Source organism: Calypte anna, chromosome 2 (assembly GCF_003957555.1).
Source record: "Calypte anna isolate BGI_N300 chromosome 2, bCalAnn1_v1.p, whole genome shotgun sequence".
Lineage (NCBI taxonomy): Eukaryota > Metazoa > Chordata > Aves > Apodiformes > Trochilidae > Calypte > Calypte anna.
In genome coordinates this window covers 4,890,826-4,912,637 of record NC_044245.1, presented here as the reverse complement: position 1 = coordinate 4,912,637, position 21,812 = coordinate 4,890,826, and the positions used below count along the sequence as shown (strand labels likewise).

The following is a 21,812-nucleotide window of genomic DNA, read 5'->3' as shown; positions in this document are numbered from 1 at the left end:
CATCCAGGGATCTCAAAGCCTTTTACTAGAGAAGGTAAGTACCACTAAGCTTGCTTTATGCCTGGAGACCTAGATCAGCAATCTGACTTGTTCAAAAGTAAATAGATGATGAAAGCAGAGACAGAAGTGAACTCCAGGTCTTCCTATCAGCTGATAGACCTGCTTATCCCAGCAGTTAATTGACTTGGGTGATTTATTTTCAACAAGACCCAAAAAGCAGAGGTTAGGAAATTGTTCAGTTCTCAAGAGAAAGGGGAAAAAAACTCTTTTACAGCTGGGTGTAACATTAGAAAAAACTAAATATTTGATCTGGTTTTTAAAAAAACTGAAAATTCAACACCATTTTGACTCCAAGAAATCCTGGAGGGCAGTTCATACCTGGGGTCATATGGGTTCATATCACAGGAGCAGTTACTGAGACAAACAAGCAGCTCTATTGAATGCCCCTGGTGCCTGTTTGCTGAGATTGATCCCCTGGTCTTGCTGTATTCTCATGGTTTCTCAGGCATTGCATTTAAAATTCCACACAAAAAATCTATTTGTCTTAATAAAATCAGGCTGAAACACAGTTCCCTAGTATATATTTTCAACCCTTTGCCCCTTCTTTACCTTCAGAGAGGGATGTATGATTAAAACTCATCTCTGAGGAAAGAGAAAAAATACCAGAATTTTAAAAAAAAAACAAACAACAAAACCAAAGCTACTTTGAATAGAAAATATCTAGCAGAGTGTATTTTTCTAGTGCAATCAGAAGTTGAATTTCTAAGCATCTAATGTACTGGATGGTTTGATCTCTCCTGGGAAATGTTCAAGCCAGAATCCATTCAGGAATGAAACAAAGAAGGATGATTACTGACGTTTTCTCCCTCACATTTTTGTTGTACAAGGTTCTCACCCAATATTCCATATCAGCATCTCTACCTGATTTCCTTTGCTTCTGAAATGTTCTCTGAAATGATTTCCCTATTTCAAGCCCAATTCAATATTCAAGTTTTTTTCTAAAGACAAGTAGGAAAGCAATCAAACACATCTCTCTACTGCATTGTTCAAACATTTTGTCCCCTGAGATATAAGAAAGAATAATAAGGTTCAAGGATGAAGCTGAGGATTGCTACCATGATCAAAAAGCTTTATTTTTGGTCCAGCCTTTATATGAAATTTGGAATTCCTTCCTGCCCTGTTTCTTGGTGTTACCTTGTGCTGCTGCAGTTCAATGCATACAGACAAAAAAAGTCAGAACCAGTGGAAATAACTTTTGATAGACAAAATCCTCCCATCTTTTCAAGAGACTTGGCATCTGTAGATGTGGGCTTCATCTCTCTGAACTAAGGATATTCACCAAGACCTCTCTAATCACACTGCCAAGATCCATAATGATGGCTCTGGAACGCACAGGGATGTTACCTTTGTCTAACAGGTAACCAAAAATTAAACTGAGCTATTTCACTGGAAACTTGGTCCTTTTCTACCTAAAGTAGGTGAAACCAGTCTTACCTGCCAGAGGCTGAGTGCTCACATATGGACAGGAACTGTAATCTGATGGAGTTTGCAGACTTTTAGGGCTTCCTGTGAGCCCTCATTAACATTAATAACATTAATTTCTTCTTGTAACCTTCACATCTCTCTTATCTTTTCAGCAGTGCACAGATTTGTCCAGTATATATATATATATATTTCATAAAGCATTAACTTCAGCTGAATATTTCAATTCTTCATTAGTTCAAATCCAGCTCATTAGCTGTGACTGAAAGAGGTCACAGAGTTGGGTTATTCTTGAAATCTTTGTGTCTTCATTTTTCTAGTGAAGGGAAGGGGAAAGCAGGACTTTGTTCCCATCAAAGAGGCAAACTGACATATTGGGGGTCAGATTTGGCTGTGCTGCCCTGAGTACATGGCAGACACCCTACTTCAGTGCCCTTAGTCCAGCATTTCTCAGGGCACCCTTGAAAAGGTCAGTGCCTTCAATAATAATAAGCAATTCTTGAGTCATTCTATAGGATTTTGCCTTTTATCTGAATGAGGATCAAAAAATGAGGCTGACAAATTGCTTAACACACCATGGAGTTGGGCACTATAATCATAAATACAAGACCACTCTCAGTTTAGAAAAATAAAGAGGATGAGGGCACATTTTAGCAATCAGGAGTGTATTGTAACAGGAGCTTGCAGATTTGGCAGCCAGACTGTCATCCCAGGGAGCTCTTTTCCTCACCCAGCTGTGATTTCTGATGGAAGTCACCATAAGGAGAGGGAAGGAAGGACTTGCCCTTATGTTACTTCTCCAAACTGTATCAGCTGCTTTCTTCCCCACTGTGCAATTACTGTTGTTATCTCATTAAAGGTTTAATTAGAGATCAAGCACAGGCCAATGTAAAAAGCTTCAACACACAACCTCAGCTCAGGGCAGTAGAGTTATTGGCTTAGTTTTGAGGGGGTCTCAAGGCTGCTCTAAATTAGAAGCAGATTTAAGAGCTCTCATATAAAAAGGCAGCCTCCTGCACCTCAGTTTTCTGTGCCTCTTTGGGGTCTTTAAATAGAAAGTGACATTCTGAGGAGAACACAGCTCTTTTCATGACTCTAAATCATGTGGTATCCACCTGAGATGCTATCCAAGGATTTTACAGATCTTGTTGACCAAAGGGGTTATGCTGGATTCACAGACTTCTAGCAATGATGTGAAAACTAAATGCACCGAGTATTGCAAACATGTTTTCTTGTGTTGTCTAAACAGGATTTGCTTGTGAATGAGTCTCTAAATCAATGAGTCAACTTACTGTTACACTGGGTTTTTGGATGGCTCCCCTGGTGCCATGCAATTACATTGTGTGTATCACACCAACTTGAAATGGAAGAAAATAATTTTTACATAAAACAAGACTCCTACTACCTTTTTTTTTTTTTTTTCCCCCCAGCTACACACAGTCTGATCTGTTTGCTGCATCTTAACCATTAACACTGAAATGAACTCTCCTGATTCCAAGCTGAGAAACATTGAGAGCAGTAGCTGCCTTCCTAGGCAACAGAAAAGCTTTTTTCATGCTGAATCACATGAAAGGCAAAGCACTGAGAAGGTGAGAGCTCAAGGTTTCTGAACCTTGAAAAACTTGGCAGTATCTGCCTACTCTGAAGTGTTTGCACCTTCTCCAGAGGTGCTGTAGTATAAAGGACAGATTTATCAGTCTCTGGTTCCTTGAGAGAGGGGACCCCACTGAGCTCATTGAATTCTAATTTTCCCTCTTCCCTGGTGGCTTTTGCCACAAAAAAGTGTAAGAATAGGTTCATTTGTTTCAGCACTGTCCCATCCACACCCATTATTTTCTGGGAAAGCATCACTGCATTTTAGTTGAAGGTTTAAAATGGTTTATGGGTGAGTTTCCATCTTCCTCTGCCTACTGGGGACAGAGCATTGGGTACACAGATGCACAGCCTGTTACCTGTGGGCAGCACTGAAAAAGAAACTTAACACCAGGAAAGCTACCAACCAAACACACATGTACCTCCTGCTTTTGAACATCTTTCCTTCCTACATCTCCAAAACACTGAACAGAAGGGATAAAGGCAAACAGCATCACAAAGGGAGGAGGAGAGAATGGTCTAAGCTCAAGGGAACAGCCCAAACCAGATCACTGCAATTCTGACTTGCAGTATTAGCTACTGTGGCAAGTTCAGAGAACAGCTAAAGATGTTTCACCCTCTTTGTGTTTTATTTTACTTAATGGGGAATGTGAAACATCACAGGTGCCTTTCAAATTATCCCTCAGTGAGGGATGGCAGTGTCCGTCCACCCACACTCATGCTTACCAGAAGAACAAGAATCACTGGGCCTTGATAGATGTAGTCAATGTATTTCCCTGGCTCTTTTCCAAACCAGCATCTGGAAGACAAAAACAAGTAAGAAAATAATTTATAAAGGGGAATGCACTTCTTTTATATTTTAATACCAAGGACACCATGGAGAGATGTTCCCTTATTCCCCAAGTTGTTTAATCATGTACATAATCAGTAAGTGGCTGAGTTTTCTTCTACAAGGCCACCTCTTGTTTGGACACAGCTCTGAGCTCCCACTAGACCACTCATATTCCCATTACATTTCTGGCAATTGCCCTTATAAATGTTACCAAGAAATGTGAGCACCTGCTATAAGAAGGATGCAGAAGATGTGACCTGCTGGGTCTGAAAACGGGATGAAAGAAATACTGTTTGTAAGGACAAAAATATATTATCTATTGCAGTGTCCAGCAACATTTCAATTTCAAAAAATAAGGACTTTTACATACAACAAATATGCCTCAAGCTGTCTATTTTAAATAAGATACTGGATGAATAAGGAGTTCATCCCATTGGATTTGGAGCAAGCTGCTGACCACCAAATCCAGCTTGCAGAAACATCATTTGAAGCACCTGATGCCACATCACCAAAAGGAAACCAACAAATGAAGCCACCAGTGAATGGAAGGACCTCAAATGAGCAGAGAGCCTGGAAGTGACATGTGTGACAGGGTGCTGGCTCAATTTCACTCCCACTAATTGTCATTTTTTTTTTCCTTGCTGTGTTACACAACCCTGAGCCTCTGATTCTGCAGTGACCTGTGGTGACATCAGCTTCATCCTCTGAACTGGGAGTAATAAATCAGCTATATTTATGTCAATGAACGAATAAGACACCAGGCTTAGGCCTGGATTCAATCATTTACACCATTACATCTTCCTTGTTACAGTTTTGACCCAGGCCAAACAATAACCAACTCCCAAACTATCCCTGGGGAGCGGATCGGGAGCCAGCATGAGCCAGAGGCCGTTCCCAAAAGTACACAAACTGCAGCTACCCTGGTTTGAAGGCCAAGAGGTTTTAATAATATGGATGTGAAGTACTCCATGACATTTGGATCCCAGGCCCAAGGAATGATTCCAGGCCCAGCTAATTTAATATTGCAGATAGAGCCACAAGGTCTGGTTGCACCAAGGAGAAGCAACCTTGCCATCATCATGCCTGAAAGTTTGGGTCATTGGAGCTCTGGATACCTTAGGAAGTAGATTCTGGAGATCAAGGATCTCAGACTTTTCTTCCTATTTGTGGGTACCATAAACAAGAAAAAATTACTTCGTATTTGCTTTGCAAGAAAAGCTAAGCTTAGTGCCACTGGAGACAGGAAAAGAGGGGTAATTCTTGAGCTAAGGAGACCATAAAGACAGGTGAAGATTTTCACTTTTAAAAACATTCAAGAAATCATACTAATTGCTCCAAAGAAGTTACAGTCTGTATGACACAACCTCATGAATCCAAAGGAAATAGATTGAGATAAGGAAAGTAAGAGCTCAGATGGCTTGAATCACACAATACCCCCAAAGCCTTGCCCCAAAATGTGTTGCTTGCTGAAGCAGAAATTGTCTGCCCACTGCAAATTGCTCCTACTGGACTGAATGTACAGAAATAGTGAAATATGCAGCAGATATCTAGGAAAATAATTCAGTATCACACAGTTTCTTTCCTCTTCTTGATTCAATTTCTACATCTTTTAAGTTCCAAATAAATGAGAGGGTTTTGAATATTTTATTAATATAAACCATGACTGTTATTCCCTGGTGCACTGACTGTTAATTATTCGAAACTGATAATTTTGCAAATAATCCTCCCAAATTGGGTGATGAGAGGCAAGACTTGGAATAAGGTTCTTGCTGCAGCCAAGTTACCATCCAAGAAGAATCCCTGTGGCAGCCTTAAATGAAGGAAACAGATTTATTTGGCCTTTTCTGTTTTTTTGTTTTTGTTATGGAGATGGAAAGCTATGAAGAAAAATGAATTGCAAAATATGCCAAGGCAGGAAACACAACTCTCCAGAATTTGCAAGACCTATATTTGAGTGAGCATTTTGAAGGGCATTTTGGGAGAACTATGATATATTGCTTGAAAGCCAGAGAACCAAGAGCTGTTATGGAAGAGCAGTTTCTGGGAAGCTGGCTGTTCTAGCAGAGGGACTAATAAGAAACAGGCTGAGGCATATGGCAGAATTCAGAAGGCTAGAAAAATTCAGCAGAGAATTTGGAACAGAGTTGGTAGGGTGCAAATGAGGTTCCAGGGCAAAGGCTGCTCGTTGCTCCTTGTAATTTAAATATTTCTTAGCTGTGAGAACATAATAAAGAGCAAAATTCTGATATTTATTATGGGAAGCCCAGAATTAGAGCAAAGTGGCACTGAGTGAAGCATCATCTGTAGATTCACACCACTGTGCAGCTGGGGCCAAAGCTGGACCCAGGTATGGCCATGGGAGATGGATGCTTCAGGATTTAGTGGAGAAAAAAAAAATTCTTTTCCACAACAGTGTTAAATTTATTAGGCTATAAAATAGATTTGTGATCTTAAAATTTCTAATATTCCCCCTAAACCAGGCTAGTAAGGGAAAGAAGACAAATTTGCCAGTGTCATTCCACATGTCTGCATCTGATTAGCTGTATTTCATGTTTCCAGTTTAACTGTTCAGACTGGGCCATTAGCTGAGATACTGGAAACTTTTCTGGCTGCCATCTAAACTCTCACTTTAACCCCCATGTAAGCCATTATTTCTGCAATTAAATCAGCACTGCACACTTCTTTAACACCAAAATGAGAAACCTCTTTTTACCTCTGAAAGAATAAACAACCACTCCCTGAATACTGAAAAGAACAATTTAGGAAGACAGTTCTGATTAGACTGAGAGGTGTAAACACACTTTTACTGAATAGCTGTAATTAATATGCTTCATGGTTTTCTAATAGTTCTTTATATAACAGAAACCACCACTGATTTTATGATTATTGTAATTAGATCTTACTAATGTTCTTCCCCTTGTCAACTGTCCATCAATGGAATTCTTACAATAATTATTGATCAATTTGAATGGTGTTTGTGTTTTGCTTTTTACTTATTTATTATTACTGAGACTCAATAGTACTCTTTTTGGGCAGATTTGCAAAAGAACTGCATCCCTCAGACAGGACATTTGCCATAATACCAATTATATTTGCTTCAATGTGCAGAATGTGGTCTCTAGTAAGGACAAAAATAAAAAAAATTAGGATCTGGTTGAAGTATTTTCTCAGCACTCTTCCTGTCTGCTGTTTTGAGCTCTTAACACATTATGAGCTACATAAACTGAACCTCAGTTGAGCCTCCATGCAGCTGGAGCTCCAGTTTGAGTGGACACCCAGCTGAAGAAGAGAAGTTTCCCATTTTGTCCTGAATTTTGAGCTGGAATAAACAAACAGTCTTGGAAGCTGCAGGAGAGGACATGTTTTCTGCATGTGTTCAGTGTGCTGGGTCTGACCTCATGGGGGGAATAACACGTGGATAAGGTAAATGGAGCAGAACAGGCAGGCTGGCTGGGGAGAGCAGCCTGTTTTCATGGAATGGAATGGAATAGTTGGCTGGGACCTCTAAAGATTGTCTTGTCTATCCCCCCCCTGCTCAAAGCAGAGCCAGCTGACACAGACTGCTCAGAGTCCTGCCAAGCTGGCTTTTGAGGAGCTCCACAGTTTCCCTGGGCAACCTCTTCCAGCATTCCCAGTAAAAAGTTGTTTCCTGATGTTCAGATGGGTACCACCAAAAAGTGTCTGGCTTCACCTTCTTCACAACCTCCTCTAAGATACTTAAATTCATTGATAGGATCCCCCTGAGTCTTTTCTTCTCCACTAGAGAAGAAAACTCTCTCAGCCTCTCACACAAGAGATGCTCCAGTATCCTGACAACAATTCTTTCTCAAAGTGAGGGGTTACTTTTGTCTCATCTGTTTATATTTGCACACACTTAGAGAGTTCAGATTAAAGGCATGATTTCTATAGTATCCCAGCACAGAGAAAGCATTCTGCAAATGCCACAAAATTTAGTCCAAACTGGTCCAGTAGCTCATGGACTGGAGAGGAAAAGAGGCCATAAGTAGCTTAAATACACACTCAACCTCACAGAGATGTTCACCTGGGCCCATTCCAACATGTGCTCCACATGTGACTGTTCAGCAGAATCTGTTCCTCTCAGGCTGGGAGACAGCCAGCAAGAACATAAGCAAATTATTAATCTCTTGTTTTGTTTCACTTCATTTCCTTGACTGAGGCTCCTCTGCATATGACATTACTACAAATACATAAAGCAGATTTTATTTAATAACCTTTGCCTTACAGCTTAGTGGCCTTATCAGTTCTTCATTTACAAGAGCTTTGCCTTTGGTCAAGGCTCAGCAGGAACAGCCTGGGGATTCTGCACACCAAACAGGATCACTTTGCTTTTCATGCCCTCCTGACTGTATTTTTATCCCCTTTTCCCTTGTTGTGCAGGATCTGGGCCATTTCACCTTTGCTAGAAACAGGTAAATACACCATGTCTGTCTTCATGTCTATGAAATATCAAGGGGAGAATCTCTCACATTCATTTGAAGGGATACAGAGATGGTGAAAGGCATTGGTCCAGATGATGCAGTGGCTTCTCCATCTAACCACCTCATGTGCAGCAGGACCACAGATGCTGTGGAATGTTTCTGTCTGGGGTTCTACTTTCCACTGTTGCTTTTGGGAGTGATGAGCAGCCTTCCAAAAGGAGCTGTTCAGACCCTGGTGTGGAACTCCCAACAGAAATGTTTCATGTGCACTGCCATTATTAAAGGATGTGGTGTTCTACCTCTCCAGGTTTCAAGACACAGGTTTTGGTTATTTTTTCTTTTGTGCTGTTTAAGCTGACTTGTTCCTTCAGCTCTAGTTCTAGAGCTAAAAATGCTACTTCAGCAGAATGAGCAACAGCCACACTGCCCTGCTTTGTGCAACGTGGGAGCTACATGGAGCCTGATCATGAAGCATACCCAGAATGTTGTGATCCTTCAAGACAGTCTGTGAGCACAGAAAGCAGGGAAATCTGCTTATCTGAGGTTATCATCCAGGGAGGATTTACATGGACAAGATGTCTGTGTGATTTCCAATATCATAGAATCATAGAAAGGTTTGGGTTGGAAGGGACCTTTAAAATCACCTTGTCCAACTTCCCTGCATGGGGAGGTTCCATTAAACCAGGTTGATCTAATCCCATCCATCCTGGCCATGAATGTGTGTAACTCTTAGGAATTAGATTATCACCTTCAAAGTCACCATTAAAGATACAGGAGAGAGAAAACAACACTGGTTTCAGCATTCTTGAGGGTTGTTTTTTCTCTTCCTGGATAATCCTGAACACTCTAGAGAAGTCAAGTAAGGCAAAGTTCCAGCTTTATGTCTTTTCTTTTCTTGCTGTCCTAGTAAAAATCAGAAGCAGCAGAAATTAAAAGCAAATTACACATTGTTCAGATGCAGCCCCAGAAGAAACCACAACAAGAGACTCACTTTGTGGAGTTTTTGGGGGGGATTTTCTGTGCTGTTTTAATTTGTACTAAGTAGCTAACTATGACAAAGGATAACCCAAGGTTTATGCCCTGTGGCTTGAGAGAGTGGAATTGCCCCAGTCTATAAAGGTAGGATCCTACAGCATGGATGCCCAAATCTCAGGCAGTCATCCTATCCATTTTCCTAACAGTCAGGGGAAACAGTGCCTCTAAGTCTAATTCATCCACCCTACTTTAGACATTTTCTCCTGGATGAGAAGGAATGCACCCCAGACTTCATTTAATGTTTTCATTGATCACAGCTGATCATAAAGAGAACCCAGATCAGTGCAGATGCAGACACCAACAAGGTGGACACTGAGATTTCATCACCTGCACTACAGACAGACACCCAGTGCTCTAGAAACAACAGATTCAGAGAAAGAATTTTTTTAAGGTCAGGGATGGGAGCTGTACCAGACAACAGACATTGATCCAAAACTAACTGAAAAGCACAAGATGATCTATATCTGACCAGTACTGATATTTGGAGGAAGAATTCCCAAAACATAGATACCTCTTAATCTCCCATATTTTTCAATTTCATGCACCAGCTGCTTCCAATTGGAAAAACCAGAAATGTAAAAAATCCTGCCATAAGAGTGTTCTTGGCAGACTGGAGGCTGAATTCTGCAGACCCAGAAGGCTAAAACCCTTTAGCACTCAACTGGAGTTTTGATCAAGGTCTTACTCAAGCATAACTCCCACTGAAGGGGATTATCCTGGCTGCAAATCATGTATGAAGTTATCAAATGAAAGCTTCAGACCTTAGGCAAGGATATTTGGGAAAGGTATTTTCAGGTAGCTCTCTGAAATTTGAGATGTCCTGAATTAGGATAGAGGTGATTTGAGCTTTCCTCTTTCCTATCAACCATCCTTCATTCTAAATTATCAGTTCCCCCTGCAGGAATTTCTTAATTTATGTAGAGAGCTCCATAAACACAAATATTAACATCACTTACTGTTCATTTTCATAATATAGTTTGCCAATGGCCCAGGCAATGATGATGGGGCAAGGAATACCTGCAAGAACAAAAAATCAAGAGTTAATCACAACCCATGTGTGGATGGATAATACAGAGGTACATTCAGATTTGTGTGAAGACTGTTAAGTCCTTGGTCAATGAACTGCAAGACTCTAAATAAATTTGGTCCTAACTTGGTATACTTGAGACATTGCAATTACTAAGACTTCTTTATGTATATGTAAGAAAATCATCTCAAAAGGAGAAAATTCTAGTATCACTTAGAAAAATTAATATTATTACCACACACAGATATTTGTATTTGTATATAAGTCATCAGAACAGTTTTGGATGTGTTAAAGGCAATTTTGGTCACTTTTCATATTCCATCAGTTTCCCCCATGTTCTTGCCAGGCATAAACATAAAAATGAAGCCAAGTCCTTTCTCCTGGAGGAAAACATTCTACTTTTCTTTGTGAAAAATAGAATGACACTAAGGATAGTAAAAGACTATGGATGAGAAGGCAAAGCAGAACCCAAAAGCCCCCAAAAGGGTGAGAGGAAAGGTATATTCAGCTCAGAGCACTCATATTCAGCAATCAGAGACCCAGACGACTCTTGAGAGAGGGGGAGGGAAAAAACTGGGGAGAAACCAGTCAGGGGGGGCTGTGAGACCTGTTCAAGAAGCTGATTTTACAGTTTGGTGACAGGATTGGAAAACATTGGGAAAAAAATATTGGGAAAAAACCAATTCCCCATCTAAATATATTCTTTATACTACAACTCTCCCCCCGTTTGATTTTGGATTGGAAAACATATTTTTTTTCCAAGTCTGTTTCTGCCTTCAGGACTGCAATCCTATTGCTTCTGCTCAATTCTGACAGGAAGAGACATTTCTAAACAAAATGCTGTTCTACTTTCAGAAAAGAAAATGTTTGTGACCTCTTTTCTACCTTTCTTCTTTCAACAGAGAGAAACTGCCACATTCACTCCTTCTGTTTGACCCCAGATTTTGCATTCAGGTGAACAAGCTGCTCACAGGGGCTTCTTTTGCTAAACTTCTCCTGGTCAAGTTCAAATAATGGATATAAGGGTTGGAAAGGACCTCTGAAGGTATCCAGCTCAATTTCCTGCTCCAAGCAGCACCATCAGCAGAATCTCACCTAGCCAGGATTTACCCTTCCTGAATTTTTAATCCTTTCAGAGTTAAGAGATTCCACAGCTTCTAAGCCATCTGTTCCAGTGTTGCACTCCCTTTTGGATAAAGTTTGTTTACTTCCTGTCCAACTGGAACATCCCTGGTTGTAATTTGTGGCTATTGCCCCCTCTCACAAGATCTTCCAGTATCAAGAAGAATTTGGCTGCATCATCATTGGAACTGTCCTAAAAAAATTCCTGGCACTTAACAGATCTTTCCTTATCTTTCTCTTTGCCAGATTAATTGAGCCCAGCTCCTTGATTCTCACTTCACAGGTCATGTCTTCTAGACCCCTTCTCATACTGGCAGCCTTCTACTGGGTAACATCCAGTTTTTCCATATCCCTGTTGACCTGAGACCCCAAACTCACCAGAGTATTTGAAAGACAGCCTTACCGAAGCTGAGAAGAAAGGATCAAGAGCTTTCCACAATCTTATGGCCACACAAAGGAGCATCCTTTGCTCTGGCCCAGGCTGACACAACAAAATGGAGGTTGGAACAGGCTGCCCTGAGGGGTGGTGGAGTCTCTGTCTCTGGACACATTGGAAATCTCCCTGGATGTCATCTCGTGCAACCTGCTCTAGGTGAATCCCTCTGGCAGGAGGGTTGGACTGGGTGATTTCCAGAGGTCCCTTCCAACCCCTAACATTCTATCATAGAATCATAGAATTGGCTGGGTTGGAAGGAACCTCAGAGATCATCAAGTCCAACTCTTGATCCACTACTGCTGCAGTTCCCAGCTCATGGCACTGAGTGCCACATCCAGGCTCTTTTGAAATATCTCCAGGGATGGAGAATCCACTACTTCCCTGGGCAGCCCATTCCAATGTCTGATCACCCTCTCCAGAAAGAAATTCTTTCTAATCTCCAACCTAAACCTCCCCTGGCACAACTTAAGACCGTGCCCTCTTGTCTTGCTGAGAGTTGCCTGGGAAAAGAGCCCAACCCCCCCCTGGCTCCAACCTCCTTTCAAGGAGTTGTAGAGACTGATGAGGTCTCCCCTGAGCCTCCTCTTCTTCAGGCTGAACACCCCCAGCTCTCTTAGCCTCTCCTCACAGGATCTGTGCTTGAGTCCCTTCACCAGCCCAGTTGCCTCCTTTGGACCTGCTCCAGCACCTCAATCTCCTTCCTGAACTGAGGGGCCCAGAACTGGACACAGGACTCAAGCTGTGGCCTCACCAGGGCTGAGCACAGGGGCAGAATCCCTTCCCTGGTCCTGCTGGCCACGCTGTTCCTGATCCAGCCCAGGATGCCATTGGCCTTCTTGGCCACCTGGGCACACTGCTGGCTCATGTTCAGATGATTGGACTGGATGATCTTGGAGGTCTCTCCCAACCTAAACATTCTGTGATTCTGTAATGGCATGAGCTATTTTTCTGTCATTCAATAGCCACAAGAATAGTATAAAGATGTGACTGGTACATGACTTTTTCCTTCCCAAGGACAGTTGTAAGGTCAGACTGGCAGATAATTAGGCTTTGCTTCTCATTAGGTCCTCATTTAGAATTGTTTCCTCTGTCTCTTCAGATCAAAAATAAATCAAAATAATAAAAAAATAATTCAAAATAAATAAAAAATAATCAAAATAAATTTTCTTCTTTTTCTCCTTTTGGCCTGAGCAAAATAAAGCCACAAACAAACAAAAAAGCCTCCAAGCCCTAATTTTGGCTAATACCAAATAAGTGTTTTGGCTCCATTCCTGTTTGAAGCCCTAACTAATAAAATTAGGTTTCCAAAGTCTCACATTTGATTTTTTTATGGTACGAGCATGAATCAAATCTTTCCTTGTGGCCTTAATCTCATGTAAATTCTCTGATATAACAGATTCTCTTTCTCCTGAGATGGAGAGGTGCATTGGGCGTGAGCAGTGCCTGTTATGTCTCAGGGGATGAGGAGTTGTGATCCCTGTTTTGCTGAACAAAGTGCAAGGGACGTGGTATGAAATGCTGCATTCCCCAAATTCTGACCAAGTTAGGTCAGATTTCACTACAGTGGGATTTCTAATGCTTACTCCTGCTACTCTTGGCTTTATCACTTGAAAGATGCTCAGTGTAAAACACCCTAAACACACCACAAGGCACTTACACCATCCTATGAAGAGAAAGACCCATTTCCTCAGCTTGTCTGTGGAATAAGTCATCACTATAGCAGTGTGCAAGTAGCAGCCTTCCACAAACATCCAGAAGAAGTTGGTCACCACAAAATAATTGTAGACAGTGGTAATACATCGACACCAGGGCTGGGAAGGAAAGAAAAGAATATTTTAAAATCATGGTAAGATGATGAAAATTCTTTAGCTTCCTATTCCCTTAAAAATCAATGGTAGAATTCATCCATGGGATGCAGATCTATACCTGTGGCTTGGAATCACAGTATCTCAGGTGCTGTTGGGAAGATACAGCTATGGCTGTGGTGTTCTGCTGAGGCTTGGATTTAACCACAACACACAGAATCCCCTGAACCTGACCATGCCTGGAAAATTACCATGGCCTTAGGCACACCCCAGCAGTCTAAGAAGCAGCTGGATGGAAAGAAGGCAAGAGGGGGCAGGGGATCTGATGACAGATGACCTATCAGAGAGGTACAACCACAGCCTAGGTCATATCCAATGATGACATAAGACTCTAAGGATATCTTAGGCAGTATAAGCAACCTGCTGAGTAATTCAAAGAAAATGCAAGGTAGAAGCTAATGTCCCTGTGTGGCTTCACTTCCACAGAAAGGAGCACCACTGACGTTGAGAAAAAAGATCTTTTACTTGAAAGCTATGCTTGTATCAGCTACTTCATCCCCCCTGATCATGACATCAGTGCTTCAGCCTGTAAGTCATCTCACTACACATCACATCTGTATTTTGCCATAACTTTAACAGGAATTTTCTGCCAGGCTGAATGTATCAGTAAAGGCATCTTCTCCTACTGGCTGTGCAGTGAGAGCTCAGCTACAGAATCTGCAATTAGCTACGGAGAGGCAGATGGTAAAACCACACCAATAAATCACAAGTAACTGCTGAGGGTAATTTCCATAGTGCTGCACACAGAAATCTGGGAAAATTTCTTTCTGATCAAGCAAGCATTCAGTATATTCCCTGGAGCATGACATTAATTACCTATGTAAGCTGCTATCGTTGATGTCATTTTGCTCTCACCATTTTCCATCCTTTTAATTAACTCTTGTAAAGTATTGGAAACTTTTGACCCCTTGGTTAATTTTAGTTCACACTTCATATGCATGAGGTGCTGCTGATGAGAAATGAGGAGGTCAATAGAGCAGCAGATGCACTCTCAAGCCTAGGAAAATTCTGTGGGCTAAGAATTTATTGCATAGGAAACACAAAATTTTAGCCCATTCACAAGTTGTGCTCACTTCTGTTTGCTGAGCTGAAGAAAGAGAAGAAATCTTTGGTATTTATTAAAGGTTTATTAAAGTATATTGTTGATATATTATTGGTATTTATTAAAGGTATTTATTAAAGGTTTCATTTCTGTATTTTTTCATTAAGATCAGAAATTTAGTTTGGCTTTTTCTGTAAACTAGGATTAAAAACCAACACTCAGAAGAAGATGAAACATTTTGTTTTCAAAATTTTGTCTAAATCAAAATAAATTTTCTTCTTTTTCTCCTTTTGGCCTGAGCAAAATAAAGCCACAAAAACCCCCAAAAAAGCCTCTAAGCCCTAATTTTGGCTAACATCAAATAAATGTTTTGGTTCCATTCCTGTTTGAACCCCAAACTAGTTAGATTATGTTTCCAAAGTCTCACATTTGATTTTTTTGATGGTACAAGCATGAATCAAATCTTTCCTTGTGGCCTTAATCTCATGTAAATTCTCTGATATAACAGATTCTCTAGATTCTTGATCCTCTCCCTCAGTTGCAACACTTACACAATTTTTCTTTTCCCCAAAGCTTCCCATTTTCATGAGAACTAAAAAAAAAAAAAAATTCTACCTGAGCCAGCTGTTCCTGTGTGAAAACTCAGCAGAATTGGCCAGTGGACTGACAACAAGATACTGGAAACCAGAATAAAATTAATTTTGAGCAACTCCTTTTGGAATTGTGGATTTATTATTACTGATTAAGAAACCCAATTAGTAGAACTCATTAATTTATACCTTTTTGTAGTGTAACAAGGCAACCAGGTGCCCCTAATTAGGCACAGGTGGGCTTAACACAAGCTCATGCCCACTCCCTGGCAATTAGGGGCACCTGGTTGCCTTGTTACACTACACCTTTTAATTTATTTGACTGAGGATTCTTGATCCCCACATGTAGCCACCATTAGGCTGCAGGTATCCTCAGAAATTCCTCTTGATTTATTAACAAAACCACTGGAACTTCATGCAGAATATTTCCAGGTTGAGTCTTTTATGCTTCTGGAACTGCTTTATTTCATCTCCACTGAGCAGCACAGAAGAGATCACATCATTAGCTTGATCAATAATGTTGTTCCCATTGATTTTGGTGTTGTTATTTTAACTCTGACTTATATCAGAACAAGAACATAACCAAGTTATCACTAAGCTTGCATAAAGCATAAAGAACTGGGTTGTTTGCAGAGAAAAGATGAGTGTATGAAAACTGAGGCATGTAAGGATCTGTCCTTCTATTTGCAGGTTTATATTTTCCTTGACACCTTCTGGTCACAATTTAAAAGACATTTGAATGCCTGACTCCAGCCAATTTTATTTTCCTAAGTAACTGTAAAAATCTGTATTAAGATTTCCAGCAGTGTCATCAGAGTCAATCACATGGCATAAAAGTGGCAACAACAAAGCTCAAGTTAACACCATCTCCCATAGCCTGAAAATGTCAGAAATTCAGACAAAGCAGGGAGTAAATAGAAGCAAAGCAGCATCTGACTGAATAATAATACAGAGTTATGCATAAATGAATTCTTTATCTGGGTACTAATGACTTTTTGATTTGTTTTCACAGAGCAGAGGATTAAAGTTCAGGTGTCACATCTTAGATTTGAAAAGGTACCCAGGGATGATGAGTGTCCAGCTGATATTAAAATGAATGGATATCCAGGCTCCTGGGGTGGTTCTCACTGGCTACAGCACCAATTTCTACATGAGTGGAGCCACAGTGCCTGATAGCAGCATGTGCTTGTGTTTCTAGCACACTTTTTACTTGATGATGGAAGTAAATACCAGGGGCTACCCCTAGAAAGAGAAGATTCCACTATACAACTATTACAAGGGAAAGAGAACACTGTCAAGGGACTATGAAAAAGGACTACTTGCCAAGGAAATGTAAAGTTTTCCCCTATGAAAATAAAGAAAATTCTTTTTTTCTTTCAAAGTGGATGCTTTTAATCCCTTCTGAAATCCTCACATTATTGGGGCTGCTGGGTGATTAAACAGTGGGAGGCATCACACAACTTACACAGGGATCCAGACAAGCATCTGCAGTTGGGAGGTACTTGAATGAGCAAGAAATAACATGGAGAAGAAGAGAAATGAGAGCAGGGGGATGCATCTTATTTTTAAAGTGTACAATGCCACACAAAGAAGATGCCCCCACTTCCTGACCCTTTCAGCCTTCCATTTCTTTTATTGTGTAGATCTCTGTCATCCCTTCAGCTGTCTCTGACCCTCAATCACTCAACAGAAATCTGACTTAAGATAACTTTGTCAGCAGGAAACTCCTTGTTGCTTTTCTGTTTGCTAGGGCAGTTCATCAGGTCAGTGGATTCAGTCTCCAAGGGTTCAGTTGTCTCCAGAGGATCCAGAAAAGGCAGAGAGCTAGTGCAAAAATAGAAGCAGGATCTGAAGGGAAAAGTTTGGGTCCCTGGAGGAATGAGCCACCCTTTTCAGCAACTGATGGCTGCAGAACTTCATCCTCAAGGCCAATCTCAAGAAGAGATTAGAAGAGAAATGGATATTTGTAAATAAAACCCAGAAACACATCAGTAAGTTAAAATTCTACTGCCTCAGGCTCTGTGTCTTATTTTCTTGGGGGTCACATTAACTCTAGGCAGCAAAGTAGCTGATTTAGAGCCTCAGCAGCCAAATCAATTCTTTCTGTATCCAGATCATGGAGATGTTGCCCTCTGGAATAAATCCTTTCCCACACAATTGCACATCACTGCAAGATGCTCTGACAAAATAGTTCAAGAACCACCAAGTCCAGTGTCTTGCATGGCACCATGTCTGATACTACATACATTTGGAAAGTATCTATGGTCCATGAACATAAGAGAGAAGGTTTTGGGGAGGATTTTTACTTCCAAACTTTCTTTGATATTCAGTAATAAGGAAGTAAATAAAAATTGAACAAACCTAAGCTAATTTTCTTCATCTTTTTGAACATACCTAAAAATCCTTTGTAATATTTCCATCAATTGCACAAATTGATCATCCCTGTCTGCCCCCAGACTACCTGGTAGGGACATGCTGCCTCTGAGCACTTACTTCATTGCTTTCATGTATGTTGTGATCTATCATTTGAAGCAGAAACCACATCACATTCCTCAGGATGAATGTAGTGATCAAGTTCCAGTGGATAATATTCCGGAGGCATCTGATGCTCCTAAACAGGGAAATTACATTTAAATCAACATATATAGTGAATACAGACACACAGATATTAATTACTGTATAAAATCAGGAAGCTAATTTTGTGCAATTGAAAAATTCCTCTTGGCCTAACCCCAGCCATTACCTCTTACACCCTGAAACAGGAGTTTTGTCTGCCCAGGAACAGTTTATGAGGCTGTCAGGTGATGACACTTTTACCTGCAGGCAAGTCAGTGCCAAAGCCAAAAGTTGGATTTTGCAGCATAGTCACACACACACACACAAAAAAAAAAAAAGACCATAAATATCATAGAATCATCATAGAATTAGCCGGGTTGGAAGGGACCTCAGAGATCATCTAGTCCAACCCTTGACCCACCGGAGCAGTTGCTAGACCATGGCACTGAGTGCCACATCCAGTCTTTTTTTAAATGTCTCCAGGGACGGAGAATCTACCACCTCTCCGGGCAGTCCATTCCAATGTCTGATCACCCTCTCCGTGAAGAAATTCTTTCTAATATCTAACCTAAACCTCCCCTGGCACAACTTAAGACTGTGTCCTCTTGTCTTGTTGAAGGTCGTCTGTGAAAAGAGTCCAGTTCCCACCTCGCTACAGCCTCCTTTCAGGTAGTTGTAGACAGCAATGAGGTCTCCCCTGAGCCTCCTCTTCTCTAGGCTGAACAGCCCCAGCTCTCTCAGCCTCTCCTCATAGGGCCTGTGCTCGAGTCCCTTCACCAGCCTGGTTGCCCTCCTTTGGACCTGTTCCAGGACCTCTACATCCTTCTTAAACTGAGGGGCCCAGAACTGGACACAGTACTCAAGGTGTGGCCTAACCAGCGCTGAGTACAGGGGAAGAATCACCTCCCTGGACCTGCTGGTGACGCTGTTTTTGATACAGGCCAGGATGCCATTGGCCTTCTTGGCCACCTGGGCACACTGCTGGCTCATGTTCAGTTTCTTGTCGATGCAGACTCCCAGGTCCCTTTCTGCCTGGCTGCTCTCCAGCCACTCTGTGCCCAGCCTGGAGCTCCCCATGGGGTTGTTGTGGCCAAAGTGCAGGACCCGGCACTTGGCTGTGTTGAACCTCATCCCGTTGGAATCGGCCCAACTCTCCAGTCTGTCCAGGTCCCTCTGCAGAGCCCTCCTGCCTTCGAGTTGGTCCACACTTCCTCCCAGCTTGGTGTCATCTGCGAATTTGCTGATGATGGACTCAATCCCTTCGTCTAGGTCGTCGATAAAGATATTGAACAGAACTGGGCCCAATACTGATCCAACAACAGCAAGAGGAAGGCCAAATCTGTGCTTTTTTTCCTTGCTGTGCATCTTTCTTCCAGAAATCACAGAGCATCACTTCTGCAAAGCTGGGTGCAACAATTTGCTTTGATAACACAAACAAGTGAAACAGGATCTACTGGAAACCCCCACATATTCAAATGGTCATTTCATTTTTGGTTATCAGTTTTGCTCCCCTCCACCCCATCACATCAGCTCTAGATTAATGTCCACCAAAACTGATAAGGCCCTAAGCAATGAGGCTGCACTGGAGTCTCTTGTATTGCTCACAGAAAGAGATTTGGTAACAAATATCTGCTCTGGAGTGGCAAAACTGGAATGGTTTGCATTCAGTCTCTTCAACAGGCTTGCCTGGGTCATGTTCCAAGTTTTTGGACTTATTTCTGTGACAGCAGAGCGTGGCCTGCTTGGTTTGCTGTCCTGAGATCAGGTGGTTGTACGAAGCTTTTGCAAGGCAAAGCTTCTCCTTCACTTCCATCTGGTTTTGGTCCTTTCCCAGCTCCCTGTCAGATGCAATGTAAAATCTGAGCACAGTGTAAAATATCAGTTCCAGTCAGCTGGGACACAGTGCCCTAAGACAAAAGAAGGGGCACCTGAAATAGTTTTTGCTACTGAAAATGGCTCCAGGAAGCAGCCAGCACTGATGCCAGTGACTGAAGCATCACTGAAGCCAGAGAGAAAGTTATTCATTCAGCCATCTGAGGCAAGATCATTTGTCTTCTCCTTCTTTGTCAAATGGTAAAGGAAGGTGAGTGCCAAGTTTTGCAATGAAATGATTTTTTTTCTCAGCTAAACACAAAGCATTCCAGTTACTAACATCACATCCACGTGAAAGAGCCAGCACATTTCCCAGGATCATCAGGTTAGGGTTCTGCATTTGCCATAGCAGCTTCTCTTCCTTCAAAGGAAGCTGTCAAGTAACATCAGGCAAACACAGAAAGTGCTGTTCTTAAACCTGCTGAGCTGCAGCTGCCTGGGGGTCATCTCACTGACAGCAAAAAGACACAATCCAGTAACCAACTGGTGCCTCAGGACTTCTGCATGACAAACAAGACAACCTTCCTACTAACAAACACTATTTTCATGTCATAACACATTTACTCCACTTTTCCTAGGACTTGATTAGTCAGTTTTAAGGACAGAGGCAATTCCCTTAAATCATTCCACCTCACAAATCACAGATTTCCTAGCAATCCAGCAAATCAACAAATTGAAGACCTCTCACATATGAGATACTGCAACTTACAGGAAGATGCTCAGAGGTATAACCCTACAGTCAATGACAAAAAAGCTTCTGAGCTTAACAACTCAGGATCCAAGAATGAAATTGGTGTTTAGTTTTGAGAGCCTCTGTGATTCATGGCTGGAGTCACACTGGCAAACAATTCTCCAGCTGCTTTGATCCATTAACTTTTATTTAGACTACAAACCCCCCAAAAGCATCTGTGCTACCAGCAAACAAGTCAAGAGACAAGTCTCAATTTGAAAATGTTACTTCTAACAAAAGTCAATGGTTACATGGTTAGGTCTTCATAGACACCAGGCAACCAACACCTCAGCATTTCATGCTGAACTCCAGGAGCCCATCAGACTTTGAAACATCCTATTAAGTTCTGTTCTCTGTTGATCATTCTGTACATAAATATCCTGTGGCTGGTGTTCAGGTGTTTTATTCACTGCCCTCAGGATAAGGATTAGCAGATTGAGGAAGGAGTTTGAAATGCTGCCTCCAGGGGGAGAGGGAGGCAGGGGAATAGAAGCTGAGGAAATTCAGCCAAAGTGTAGAGTTACTGGCATGAAAATAATTGCTTTAGAGACCATGTTTGTAACCTGAATGTATTTCTTGACAAAGAGAAGATAGAGTGGAAAAAAAAAATCTTTGCTTGGATGCCTCCATTTAAATGTAGTTTAATCATCTCATATGCTGGAATATTATTAAATCTGGCTGGAAGAAATCTTCCCACAGGGACTTGCAGGAGATTTTGACTGGCTAAAGAGAAAAATGGCATCACACAAATAGCTGTACACTTTTTGTTCATTTCCTAGAAAGAGTTTTTCCCCTCAGTGGGTTCCAAGTCATCAAAATCACATTCTCTTCTTCATCTTGGAATGTAAAGACAACTTCAGCATTGACTAGATGATCTTTCGAGGTCCCTTCCAACCCCAAGGATTCTATGATTCAGCATCTGCTGGCTGCATGATTTTTTTTCCTCCTTACCACTTCTTGGTTCAGATTGTGTTGTTTTCTTTGCTCACCTCTGTGCATCTAATCTTTGAATTTTGTTTGGATTGTAAGATCCTTGGAATCACCTGAGGTCTGCTCAGGATCCAGAGCAAGAGGATCTGGTCTGCATTGGGAACTCCCAGACTCTACAGATAATTATGATAAAAATTCTCCCTGTTTACAAAAGGCCCTATGTGGTGAGGGAAGATGTGTTCCTGGTGTAAAATTCAGTAT

At 41.4% G+C, this 21,812-nt stretch overlaps 1 protein-coding gene across 1 annotated transcript in view; it reads right to left on the bottom strand.

The window, feature by feature from the left end:
- The window catches only part of CRHR2 (corticotropin releasing hormone receptor 2), a 149,877-nt gene that overhangs the window by 20,297 nt on the left and 107,768 nt on the right, over positions 1-21,812 (bottom strand). Inside the window, exons 6-9 of the mRNA XM_030444862.1 lie at positions 17,957-18,074; positions 13,624-13,777; positions 10,338-10,398; positions 3,802-3,874 (exon numbers count right to left, since the gene is read on the bottom strand). Of these exons, the coding sequence (XP_030300722.1) occupies positions 3,802-3,874; positions 10,338-10,398; positions 13,624-13,777; positions 17,957-18,074 (406 nt within the window). The remainder of the gene's footprint in view (positions 1-3,801; positions 3,875-10,337; positions 10,399-13,623; positions 13,778-17,956; positions 18,075-21,812) is intronic.